The sequence below is a fragment of the Centruroides vittatus genome, unplaced genomic scaffold, assembly GCF_030686945.1.
Source record: "Centruroides vittatus isolate TY-2023 unplaced genomic scaffold, ASM3068694v2 contig_7, whole genome shotgun sequence".
NCBI classification, from domain to species: domain Eukaryota; kingdom Metazoa; phylum Arthropoda; class Arachnida; order Scorpiones; family Buthidae; genus Centruroides; species Centruroides vittatus.
Genome location: NW_027122442.1, coordinates 4005725 through 4019302, shown reverse-complemented (window position 1 = coordinate 4019302; position 13578 = coordinate 4005725). Strand labels below are relative to the sequence as shown.

Genomic DNA, 13578 nt, shown 5'->3' with positions numbered 1-13578 from the left:
ATAAAACGTCAGAAATAACGGGAAGAGAAATGAAACCTGTCAATTTTTAGCTGGGTTATAGAATGAAAGTAATTGATTTTTTTTTTAAATATAAGTTAATTAAACTCAAAAATGATTATAAACATAATAGTTAATTAATTAATCATTAAAAATTTATGGATTGTTCTAAGAAAAGTTTGAATTCGAATGTGGTTGACGTAAACGCACATTTCACCAATGCATAGGTAGATTTACAAAGGTACTGTACAGACCTAAAATATACCAGTAGATTACACAGTCTAGTATTGTGTATTAATGCATTATGAATTATTATAAAGCAAATTTTATTTTTGGCACAGATAACAATCTGTAAAACCAACCATTAAACATATGTTAAATTTCTATTATGCTCTTTTTTGCTTAAACGATACAAAACTGTCAATATAGAAAGTCTCTCGAAATTTCAAGAAACATAAAAGTTTTCATTAGAACAATGAGAATATAGGGCTTCTATTGTTTCGAGATTTTGATCCCAATCCCTGTGAACCTAATCGAATCCGCACTGATTTCATTAAAAGACCTTCTTAGAAGGCTACATAAAGCAATAATAATAATTGATGTTATATATATCAAGACAATACTGTTTATAAAAGTACAGTATTATAAAACACGTTAAATACTTGTCAAATAAAGGCAAAAGTCATTGTAATTTAAAATAATACGAAGCATATAATAATAATAACAGTTTTAAAAATAGCCATACCTCGCTTAAAATACACAGTTTTGAAGCGCTCGGTGTTAAACTTGATGCTTCGTATAATATAAAATACAGTATTTTACTACTTTAAAAATTTGAATTTTTCTGGTAACGTACGAGAAATCTCCTTTCGACAACACCATTTTATTTTTCTATAAGAAGTTGGCTGGCACTCAAAATATTTCACGTCAGCAAGTGAGTCAATGAATCAGTCAGGTCAATATAAATTTATATGTATAGAATATCATTATTATCGATTAACGATCCACGATATCTTTTTCGTTGTAAAGTTTATTTAGTTTTTTCAAATATCATTTCAAGTATAGAAGCAATAAATTCATAAAATTTTACAGGAAGTGGAATAATTCTGTTCACTTTGTTTCATTTTTATGTTTCTCTTTATCATGTCAACTTCGTAACTCATTTTATTCGTATAAAATAAGAAACAGATTGATATTAATTAGAATTAAATTAGGTAATTTTAATGTCGTTTAGAATGAATTTGCTGAAACGATTTCGGAATTGGCCCTATTTCGTATTGAAGTGTTATAATTAATACTATAGTAATTGAAGTATCCTATACAATTCGCAATAATTAATAATTATTATTGCAAATATTATATATTATAGTAAACCATAAATACATTCGTTTGATACGTGGCGTGCAGGAGTTTTCTTCAAAAGTGTCATAAGTTTGTCATCCCTATTATAGATTTTATGACCGCCACAATTAGTAAAGGCAGATTCTCAATAAGATAGGCCTGGATAAATAAGAGATAAGAAAACGATGCTCCGATCCATCATGACCATGATATAATATATTTTGGAGACAGAAACATGTTGAAATCCGAATTCCCACGACGATAGGTTTTCACACATTGTCGTGCTGCCGTACAGTACATATTTTCTAGCTAACATCCCAATCACACGTTTACATTGATTGCCGGATGACCGAAATGATAAAGGCTCCATCTTGCTCCTCTAGGAGCCGAAGATCGAATCCAAGGAGCCCAAGGAATCTCTCATAGATGTCTTGGATCCTTCACTCACCTTTGGCATTCTTATAATGGGCCCGCCCGGTCAAACCTATAATGGGAATGGTAAAAGTCTTTTTTTAGCGCTCTTAAGACGGAAAGAATGAATCTGTATATAAATTGTTACATTATCCAATAGCTATTAATCTCCATTATGTTCAACTTTATGGCATTCTGAAAATTTATTACGTATGATTTATAAACAAAGACATTTTTACAAAACTTTTGACTGAACCGATTTTAGTAAAACTATGAATCTGCATCTCACAGAGAATAGTTTTCTTTCCGATTTTGATTTTCCTTATTAAATAACAAATAATTTTATGCTTTGTTCTTATCGGTTATAGAATGCCATAAAGAAATGATTTATAGAAAGAAATGATTATTTCTTTCTATAAATATTTTCTGAAAATGATCGTAAATTATCTCCTTCATGAAATTGCTATTGAAATTTCATAAAGATGCGTTCTCAATTTTCTACAGCTTCTATTTTTCAATTTGCTTAAACTATTCTTCTCCACACCATCTCACTCCTCAATTGCATCTTCACACTATTATCTATTAAATTACTTTATTCACTGACATTTTAAATCATTCCGCCACGAATACTTTGTTTTAGAGTTTTAGTTTCTTTTACTGTTTTAAATTAATTAATTGTTATTAAGTGGAAAGATTCTACTTCTTCATATTTAGAAAAAAAAGTTTTGATTGCCAAGATGGTATGTATGATTATTGGAAAGCCATTTAGTTAACTAATAAAAATCCAAAACACACAGATCAGTGTTTTCATCTCATTAAGTTTTTCTATTATTTCTGTCAGAAGAGCCATTGTGGTGTAGAGGGTAATGTAACGATTATCCAGATGCTGTAAATAATGTCAGTCGTAATGAACTTTGTGGATAATAGTGTCGAATTATCTGCCAAATGAAAGATTTGCCCAAGGCACTATAAATGCTCGTTACGGCTCTGATTTTCAGCGTTATCCAGGCTTTTCAATTTCATTACTTTGGAAAATAATTTGGCAAGAAACTCAGTTCAAACAAACACGATTAACAGTGTAGTAAGAATATCCACATTATCTATTCATAGCCTAAATTACTTGTTTATACAGTGACATTTGATAGAAATCGAGATCCCTACCGTGTGATTTTTGTGTATTGTTCAATTTTATTGCTATTAAATATAAGCACGAACAAAAATTTTATTGTTTTTTATACGTTTTAAGTAACGAAGGGATGACTTTTTCATTTAAATTTAAAATATAAGAGTAAAAATTTGCTTTCTTATTACTCCGAAAATTTGAATTAAACAGGTTTGTCTGTATAATGCACCAAACTAATTTTTGATATTATAATGCTTGTGTAAAAATTAAAAATCATACAGCGATTATTATATACAGTGTACTATACATATAATATATGCATATATATATTGTATATAAGTTACATTGACTTCATTCATTTTTTACTGGTGAAATGTTTGAAAGATGCAAACATATTATAGAAAATTGAAATGATACAGTCGAAAGCTGACATAGAATATATTACAAAAAAATCTGAAATTTCGGTAATAGTAGACTATTTTATGTACTACGAGGAGTCAAAGTTTAATCTTTATTGAATATAAAACAAAATGACATACAAATATTATATTCAAATTTATTTATTTTATTTGGTTAATGTTACCTATGGTTTCAAAATGGCGGCTCGTCTCTGATTCAAGGAAACAGAAGAAAGAAAACAGTGGTAACGCACGTTCTAACCTAACCTAACCTAACCTTTTCTAATAAATTACCATAATTATTACCAACCAAATTATTAGAATAGGTTAGGTTAGAACGTACTGTACATGTACAGTACGTCCCCACTGTTTTCTTTCTTCTGTTCCCTTGAATCAGAGACGATCCGCTATTTTGGAACCATAGGTAACATTAAGCATTTATTTTAATTTTTTTCTAATATTAAAATTTATACAAAATATATTTTAAAAATGTAGAGAGCATTGCAAAACGATGAGAAATGCTGAGAATATACTGTACAGGTACTGTACATTACAGCAATAGTACAATAGCAAAGGCTTAACTAACTTTTAAGTTCCGCAAAACCCCACGATATGGGGACCCCAATCTGTTTGAATATTTTTAAACAGATTGGATTATGTCACTATTTACGTTACTAAAGCTATTCCTATATGTGTAAAATGGGACATATTCCCCCATGTTTTTGACAAACTAAAGCCTAACGTGGGATATGTAACAGATATTTTACTAAAATATTATTCTGAAGATTTTGGAAGTAATTTTTCTATATAGTAGTTAAAATGTATACTGTACCTTTTATAAAAACTGATAAAACTGTAGAAAACACTGCTTATTTATTGATAATACCTGTAATACAGTTTCACGGCAAGAGCAGTTAACACAATTATATTGTTTTTGTTGATTATTCATTCAAAAGTTGTTTCGGTTGTTTGCTAGAGCTTCAAAATTATAGTTAAGTCAATGAGAGTTACTTCATTGTCTTCCTAAAGCATTACATACTCTATATTCGGCAATAGAATCCGCTTATTGTAATCATTTTGGGACTGCTAAACAGGCAATAATCACCAATTGAAAACACTAAGATAAAAAGAAATAAAACTACAATTATTGAAAATTTGGTGTATTACATTAAACGGACATGTTTAAAACAATTAAACTTTTATAATTCATACATTTATTCATTATCAATAATTTATTTGCCGTTTTCTCACGGTACCATCTTTAATAATAACTAACGTAGAATTATAACAAATAGCGATTAACACGATAACATTTAGTGTATAATTGGCAATGATTATGTGTTATCGCTGTATACGTTGTAAAGGCACAGTTTAAAACTATAAGATAATGATAACTATAGCCGAATTCTGATTACAATAATTGAAGTTTTTATACTATACTTTAACGTTTTGTAACTTAGTAATTCTGATAATAGTAAACGACTGATGATAATATCTATAACTGTAATTCTACTGTATATAATTTTCTTCTGTTTTAGTAGAGCTGCATCATAAAGATCATTCAGCGAGTTGAAATTAATTAAAACTTATAAACTTACGCGAAAAGAATAGAGACCGAAATTGTTTTATGCTGTTTATCGAAAAACGCATCAGCTCAAAAATTAGATTTAGATAAACTAATATCTGATTTCGCTCACCATACAACAAAGAAACTGAAATTTGATTTTTATTTTTCTTATTCTTATTGTTTTTATATAATTTTTTTCCCCTTTGATGCAATCCTTTTAATTGTTGCTATTGTAAAACTTATTAAAACACCTCTTCTATTTTGTTTTACTAGCTGAAACTGTTTGAACATTATTTTAAAAATGCGATTTTCATCATCCTCAGGTCGTCGGAAGCCCCAAATAAATTTTTATGGGGTCTTTAAAATTACAGTTACGCCATTGAGTATTATTATATGTAAGAATTCAAGGTATATAGAGTATATAATTGAAAAATTGTATTACCGAAGTAAAAACTATTCTCATCATTTCACTCCAATCGTGTCTACGTTACAACATCGCAACAACATTATTGAACGTTACACAAGTCGATGTAACACGAATAACAATAACAGCTGCTATTTATTAATTGCATAATATTTACATGATTTAATAAGTAATATAGTGAGTAATTAACTAAGGACATTCACAAAATATATGCTTAATTTCTATGGTAAACATCGCCGTTTATATCATTATTTCGTCATAAATAATCATAATACATTAACTTACTTCATTAAGAAATTTACTTACAGTGAATTTTTTGGCTAAAGTTATGAATTATTTCCTCATTAGCGTCTGACTCTCAATAGAATTAGATCACTGATGGAGCCGAGAAACCTAACAGTGATCCTCTGCCGTATTATATATTAAAATTCTTTAATATAATAAAATAATATATTATTTTATTATATATATATATCACTGAATTGTGGCATACAGTTGAAATAAAAGTCGTTTAAAACGAAACCTCCGAGCTACTGAGATGATGTTAGAATACGTATTTTTCCTTCTCAGTGATCGAAATTAGCAAGAATTAATTTAGAGAATCTCGATTATAATGGAAACGATTTTAATTAAAATTATTTTTGTAAAGAAAATATGACAGAGATAACTTTAAAGTACAAGCAATAAGATTGTTCAACATTTATATTGTAAAGTACTTCCAGCTATTCCTGCTCTCTATTGTGTTGTTGTTATTAGCTCCCTCTTCTTGTCTGGTATGATTATTGAAATTTGAATCTTTTGAAATCGGCAGATATTATTCCATAAATAAATATTTATTCTATTTCATCGATTTTTATCTCTCGTTAATTTAATAATAAAATTAAAATATTACGTATCTACTTTTATGTGAAAACAATGCCATTAGTAATATGTTTTAGTAATTATTCAATAATAGTTTAAAGCTTATTGTTGGACCTGTAAATTGTAGTGTAGAATCTATAAATTCCCACTGTCGTCTGTCTGTTGTCCGTCCTTCCTCAAAAAAGGAGTTAAATGAGTGAAATTCGAGACCAGATATGAAAAGTATAAGAAGAGGAGGTTCTGATTAACGATAAAAATTCTTCCGATCTGTACCGGAAATTACGTTGTTTCAATTAAAATAGTTAGATAGATAGGACGACTCCATTGCTAATAGGAAAAGAATGATGTACAGGATGAAAAGCTATTAAACTTGACGAAAAATTGAGCCCGGCATTGTGACAATGTCACAATAAATAGACACAGAAAAAGTATAATCGAAAACTGCTTCCATCTAGCGGACGAAATATTAACTATAAAATTTATCATATTCTTCAGTGGGATACCGAACGAGATCGAGAGCTATTTTAGTCAATGCGGCCGGGAAGCACGAAACCTGTCCAAAAATATTATGGGAAAAAAGACCTTGTTGGGGTAAGTAATTAGTCGCAATTATTCAAAATATTAAAAAAAATTTCTAATTATAATTATTAATATTTTGAGTGTTTAATAGACGGTCCTTGTTTGACCTACGGCTGGAAATTAAAGAATAACGTCATCCAGTGCGTAAGATCGGACGGATTAGTAATCGAAGGTAAAGTACTGTACATTTCTTGTCTTTCGAATGCGCTCCGTCAGATGGCGACACTCGAAGGTAATTCCGAGTAAACGGGTGTACACGAGTGACGTAAGCGCATCGGTTTTGGTTAAAAATCTCCTGTCTTTAATTACGGAAGGAGTTGCATCCGACAAAGAGCATTTAAAACGAATTTTCTTATCTTCCTCTATTCGCTACTTATTATATAATTAATTAATAATAAATCCAGGGCATATTTATTTTAATCAGTTTAGCATTTTACACACAAACCCATATAACTACTAAGCTGATTAACGAATCGATACGTCTTCGTCCCGAGCCATTACCTATCTTCCTTCGCTCTAACTCGATTACTCCTGACGTGGACTTTCCCACTTTACTCTTCTCGTGCCGAACGTTTTCATCCCCCCAAAATCAATAAATAAATAAATAAATAAACAATAATTCATCTTGTTATTCTCAATTAAACTCGCTGAACAAAATTATACCCCATTTTTATGCCAAATTAATTATAATTTAACAGATACGTTGATTAAGGTTATACATTGTTTTAGGGTTATTCTTTACATTATTTATGCTAAATGAACTTTCTCGTCAGTCTATATATAAAATTACTATAAAAATAACGTTAAAAATTTAAATAAATTCGCAAATTTGGATCTTAAATCGAGAAAAAAAAAAGTTATAGAGAATCGACAAAAAGTAGTCTGATCAATGTAAATGCGAAGAAAAATAATTCAGGCATCTATTTTTAGGCTTTTACTCAGTCACGCGACCGTTCAGGCGGAAGAAAAATACCCTCCAATTTTTATATGGAGGAAGATTTGCGTGCCATCAAAATAACACATAAGATAATTTGAATAGAGCAGTGAAGAACAGCAATATATTTGTACGGAAGTTTACGCGAAATGGTAGTGAAATTACGATACGACGACGCGATCAATTTATTTTTTCTACACCAAAATGAGTGATAACTTTTAAAAACTCGAGCCTGATGCTACAGGAAATGATGAATCTGTGTACACGTTTTATACTTTTAAGTGGTAAGTTTAACACCTTAAAAACTCGAGATCATCTGACACCGATCTAGATTTAAAATGGCGTCTTCATAATCTCTAAACTCGCGACTTTTTATTATTATTATTATTAGTAGTAGTAGTAGCAACGTCTTACAGGAAATACTCTAACCTTTGACCTTCGAAAGGAGTCGTAGGTCAAAGGTTAGAGAGTTTCCTAGCAGGTGAGAGGAAGGCGTTCTTTCGCTTTGTCGCTTTGGAAAGGGGAGGCGAAGACGTTGAGAAATCGGGTCGACGGCTTAATTGTCTTCCGATGTTTTTTCAGGAGGTTGCGAGAAGAGACTCCGCCCCTGCTACCCAGAATGCAGCGCGCCCGACTCCTTCTGCGATCACGCGCTCGGCCAATGCGTGTGTCCGGCCGACGCTTCTCCCGTATACAACGGTCGGACGGAGGTAGGAACCGATGTGGTTCCTCATTTGCTCCGCTGTCTACCGAACGCCATGGACCGATTAAACGTCACCCGCTCCGAAGACGACATCATCCTCAGATACTTCCCCGGTGAGTACTTCTTCCTATTATCGCCCCGAGCCACCTATCTGTTGCTGTCCACTTCCTTCCTCTTCGCAAATCCCAAATCGACTACACACGAAGTTAATTATGTACTGTACTACAGTACAGTACTTTACATTGATTTATTATATTTCTAATAATTACAGTACATTCCTAATTGTATAAAGAAAGGGAAACAGAAGTACTTCTGTACCGCGCGTAAAAGGCGCGTTTAAACTGTATTTAAAGAGGAGAAAAGACACAATCGTTTCTATTGTAAAGTGGGCGATTTTCTTTCGGAAGTGGCACGTGATCGAAATGCGAATCTGACAGAAAATATTCCCCTCTCTTAAGCTGTTTTTTTATGTTTTTGTACTGTACAACGGCAAAAATGATCAAAATTTCGAAGATTATTTTTAATTATTTTTATTTTATTTACTAAAAATTCTCGAATATTTCTGTAAAATTTACAAAGTTAAAAGGCGAAAAGTGCATTTCCTTGTTTTCGATTAGCCTAAGTAAACGATGTTTACGTATGAAAAGGGTTCGATTATCGACAGTGTAAATGTCGTGTTCCTATAGAAAGAAAACGGAAGATAAAAGATTTTTCCCGGTAGAAGATAATAAATGTAGGTTAACGATAATAATAATAAAAAAATAATGAAGTGCGCGCCTGTTATCTTAATTGGAGACGAGCTTCATTTATAAGAAGAAAAAGAAGAAGAAAAGTCGCCTGTTCTCTTTGTGGGTCGTGGGCAGAAAATCTCTTCTTTGTTCGGAACACTGCTACAATTAATCCTGTTTTTTCCTTGTTAAAAAAATTGAATGACGTACAGAACGAATGGTATAAAAGAGATTTTTCTAGTTCTTGCAAAAGAAATGTTAACAATTGAATAAATTTCGAAAATATTGTGCTATTCTTAACATTTGCAAAATTTTCTCGGTGTTTCAAACTCAAAGAAAAGATATTCTATATCGAAATTACGTTTGGAAGCGATATTAAATTGCTAATTTAGACTTAGATTTATGGCTTGCGTAATAATGTTTTATCTCTGGAGAGCTTTATTAATAGATGTGTTCTCGAAACAAATGTTCGTCGCGAGGACGTATGCCATTTTAAGAGATACAAATCTTTGTAAATTGTGAATAATTAACTCCATAAACGATGCTAATGATTTCTTTGGGGTTAGGTTGGGGTCGAGTAAAAGTGTACATTTACTACTAATGACTATATTTTAATTTGTATATCAAGTGGGACATAAATTCGACCTTTTAAAAGTAGTTTAATTGGTTGAGTGTTAAATTCGTCAAATGTTTTGCGTGTGTTTGCTGCTTGGTTAACTTGGAATTTACTTAATTTTCTGCGAAAATCAATATATTTCTAGTTATCAATTCATTATTTTCAAATGTTTATCCACTGTTTATTTCTAATATTCAGTGATTAGCTTCGTTACCTTTAGATTGCTGCTGCAGAGATGAAGGAAATCGAACCCACACTTGTTCCATTTATCTTGTTACCGCTTATTTTACATGTCAAATCGATTATTTTGATTTGTTTCATTGGCATACATATCCTGTCACCGATATTTGTGGGAAAATCGATGGCGTTACGATATATTTTAACATTTACTTAATGCGACCTTTCTATTGTAACAACTTAAACTTTCTTCGTTTGAAACGTCAACATTTAGAAAAATAATAATATCTTTTGTCGACTGAAAGTGAAAAAGTTCTTTGTAAACCACGAAAATTGCCACCTCAGAATGTAAACGAAGTAAGTCGGCGGAGCAACGTTTCGCAGTTAGAATACGCTAGCAATCGAAATGTTTCGTAAATTCGAAGAACCTCTTATAAAATGCAAATGGAGTGTTATTCCAGTTCGTTTGACAAAACGAGAATAGAATTGTTCGCTTTATTGGATCTCGGTTGGCCACTTTCGATTATTCCGCTTTTCGGGTTACTTCCAAATTCACGATTTTGTGCTGAATGAAAGGAAGAATGGGAGAAATGCTCATCCCTTTCAAACTCTTACACCGTTGGCTTAGACTTTACGAGCAATAACTGGTTAGCGAGAGGAAACCGGTTACTTTACTCGTTCGCCCATCCGTGAACGGTGTCGTTTGTACCCATATCAGTTTATTCGCATCGGCACCGGGCATCACCTCTGGTTGAGGTCGCCTTTTTGGCGCCCGTACGATACCGGGGATGTTTTCTCCTCTTCTCCCCCGCATCGCTATCGCTTTCTCCTCTCCGATCGAATTCCTTTACAAATTCCTCCCACGATAAATGCGCGAATGCACTTCTGACGTGCAAGTCGCGTGTACTGTACTTCGTTTTTGCTTCTTCCATCCAATTCCCAAACGAAGAACGTCTGAGTTAAAGTGGCTTTCTCGGTACGGAAACTGAAAATAATTTTCGAATTTGACGGGCGTCGAAGCGATAATCTGACCCGAAAACGGATGATAAGAATAATGTTTTGTAAGGAACTAACAAGGTGGAAACTAAGTTTCGCTTATCGATTAATGTCGAGGAAAGGGAAATGACAGCCGCCGCTTTATATACGTTTTCGGATACACGCTTCTTAATTGTACTTTCTTACAATGAAAATTTAATTATCGACTGTAGAATATAGTTGAATTGAACTACGTTTATCGTACAAACTAACATTGTTTAAATATTAAATATTCGAATGGAATAGTCTGTTTGAGAAGCGATGATCGATAAGCGGTTTCTCTTTTCCTTCTAACAAATGTCAGCCTCGTACTCTAACTCCTGACTGAACGATAATAAATTTTGCTTACGATAAAGTTCTTCGAGAAACTGTACAAAGTTTAGTAGTTCTTACTTGTAAAACTTAAATTTAAATAAATTTTCATAGTAATAATCGTAACTTCAATGTTAAAAATTTAAGACACTAAGTCTTTGTATAATTGAGTTTTTCCATTATTATAATAACTTACCCAGATTTCTAAATATACATTTCTTAAAGGCGATTTGTATGTTTTAAATAACTTGGCCGCATTAAAATATAATACAAACTTTATTGCAGCAATAAAAGAAAACAGGAGAAAAAAGTAGTAGTACAGATGGAGACTCATCTGTGTAAGATCATTTTTCAGATTCTCCGTAGAGAAAACAACACATAACAATAACACATGACACGTGATAGGTTACAGCGGGGGAATCTCCAATCTTTTTCTTTTGAGAAGGGCCACGCGAGACGTAAAAGATAAGTCCGAATACCAGATTAATAATAAAAATCTTAACATTATTTATTTCTGAATAACAACGGACATAAATAAATCAACTGATTTATTATCAAAATTGGATCCATTCAATATAAATATCTCCCTTAGAAATTCGTTAGACAGCGATATTCGATATATTTCATTTTCGAAAACGTTTGTTCTCCAAGATAAAATAGAAATTATTTCTCGTGAAAACTTCTTAAGATTTCAAATTCTCTTATATATAATTTATACTAATCTTATAAATAATCTAAATATATAATTTAAAAACATTATTCCTACTACTCGAAGGTCCGAGAAATAACGCTTTCTAAGCATCGAGTTAGAATTTCTTAAAATAGATTAACAATTTATAACCGAAATCGAAGAATTCCAATGTGTAGAAGGCATCAATGTAATTTCTGAAAAATTTTACATTTTTGACTGTTACTTCAAACATATCTTCTTGCTTGCAATGTGTCTGTCAGAAACTGTCTCCCATATATATATACTGGATTTTGTATTCTGCGTGCTTGACAGGCGATACGGGTCGTTTTGGATACAAAAATTTTCATTTTTAAAGTATCTTTTATCATGTAGCGTGCAACTTTGGTAAACGATAGCCAATGTATCTTCTTTATTTATGGTAACCGATGCGAGTGACTGACAGAATCGTGAAATCAATCAATACAACTAATTTTTTCCCCTAGTTTCGGGTGATTAGAGGAGTGATAATGTTCGAAAACCAAATAAAAGAAGTATTTTAAAAGTTATAGATTAGTCTCAAATATCATTTAGAAATTGATTTTACTTATAAAATTCGAGTCATCTCCTTCAATAATAATCGAGATATTCATCTAATGCATACGAATGGAAGAAATCTTAAAGGATCTTTATTATTTAAAGCAGAATAATCAATGTTGAATTAACAATACGAAATGCGTTAGATTTAAAAAAAAAAAATTCTCTTTGAGAGTTTTGATAATGGTGTTTTTAATTTTATAACATTATCTCGTCTTGAAAAAGCTCATGTTTTCATTTTCCACGTGTCTCCTATTCATTTACACGTATCTTTATAACACTTTTTGGAAGTTAATTAGGAGTAAACACTATTACGTTTTTTAAACATTGTATTACATCCGTTTCCAACTCTAACTCCTCGTTCCTAGTCTTTAGATCATTTTTGAGGCATTTTTATAAATTTTTGTTAAACACTTTAATATTTTCTTTATAGTAATTATCGATGATTCTCATAATCAGTTGAAATAACTTTGACATAAATGTTAAAACTCGCTATATTCATAAGTCTTTAATAATTTGGTATGTGCAGCCTGTATTCCTCTTTGACTTTCTCAATGCTCGCGTATTGTAAAGATCTTTAAGCGTATTTAAGTAATTTACTATACACATACGTAATTAACAAAAGACACAAGCAGTAAACGATAAATTTCAAGTGTAGTTATCCATAGCAGGGATGGCCAACAGGTCGATCGTGACGTAATTTTCGGTCGCAATTTCTGTCCTATAACGCTAATTCTTTTCTTTAACATCAAAAGGTTATCAATTACAACGGATGGAGCAGAAGCAATGATTGGTCATATGAATGGATCTCGCAGTGTTAGATTTATGAGTTATCATTGTATAATTCATTACCAGGTATTAGTTAGTCAAAGACTGAATAAAAAGGAGATTATGGAAAATGACATTTTACATCGTTAACTTATTACGAGAAAAATCTTTCCTAAGGCATTTTATGCCAACTTAAAATAAGAATTATCGTAATTAATATTGCACACAGATGGGAGATGACTAATTATAGGTAAATTTCTATAAATATTTCTTGAGTGAAATAAGTTTCTCTGAGAAAGAAACGGAACGTTGATGAATACGAACAGTTGTAAGATAAAGT

At 31.5% G+C, this 13578-nt stretch overlaps 1 protein-coding gene across 1 annotated transcript in view; it reads left to right on the top strand.

The window, feature by feature from the left end:
- The window catches only part of LOC136980488 (thrombospondin type-1 domain-containing protein 7B-like), a 63971-nt gene that overhangs the window by 24557 nt on the left and 25836 nt on the right, over window positions 1-13578 (top strand). Inside the window, exons 23-25 of the mRNA XM_067276613.1 lie at window positions 6618-6713; window positions 6793-6873; window positions 8218-8451. Of these exons, the coding sequence (XP_067132714.1) occupies window positions 6618-6713; window positions 6793-6873; window positions 8218-8451 (411 nt within the window). The remainder of the gene's footprint in view (window positions 1-6617; window positions 6714-6792; window positions 6874-8217; window positions 8452-13578) is intronic.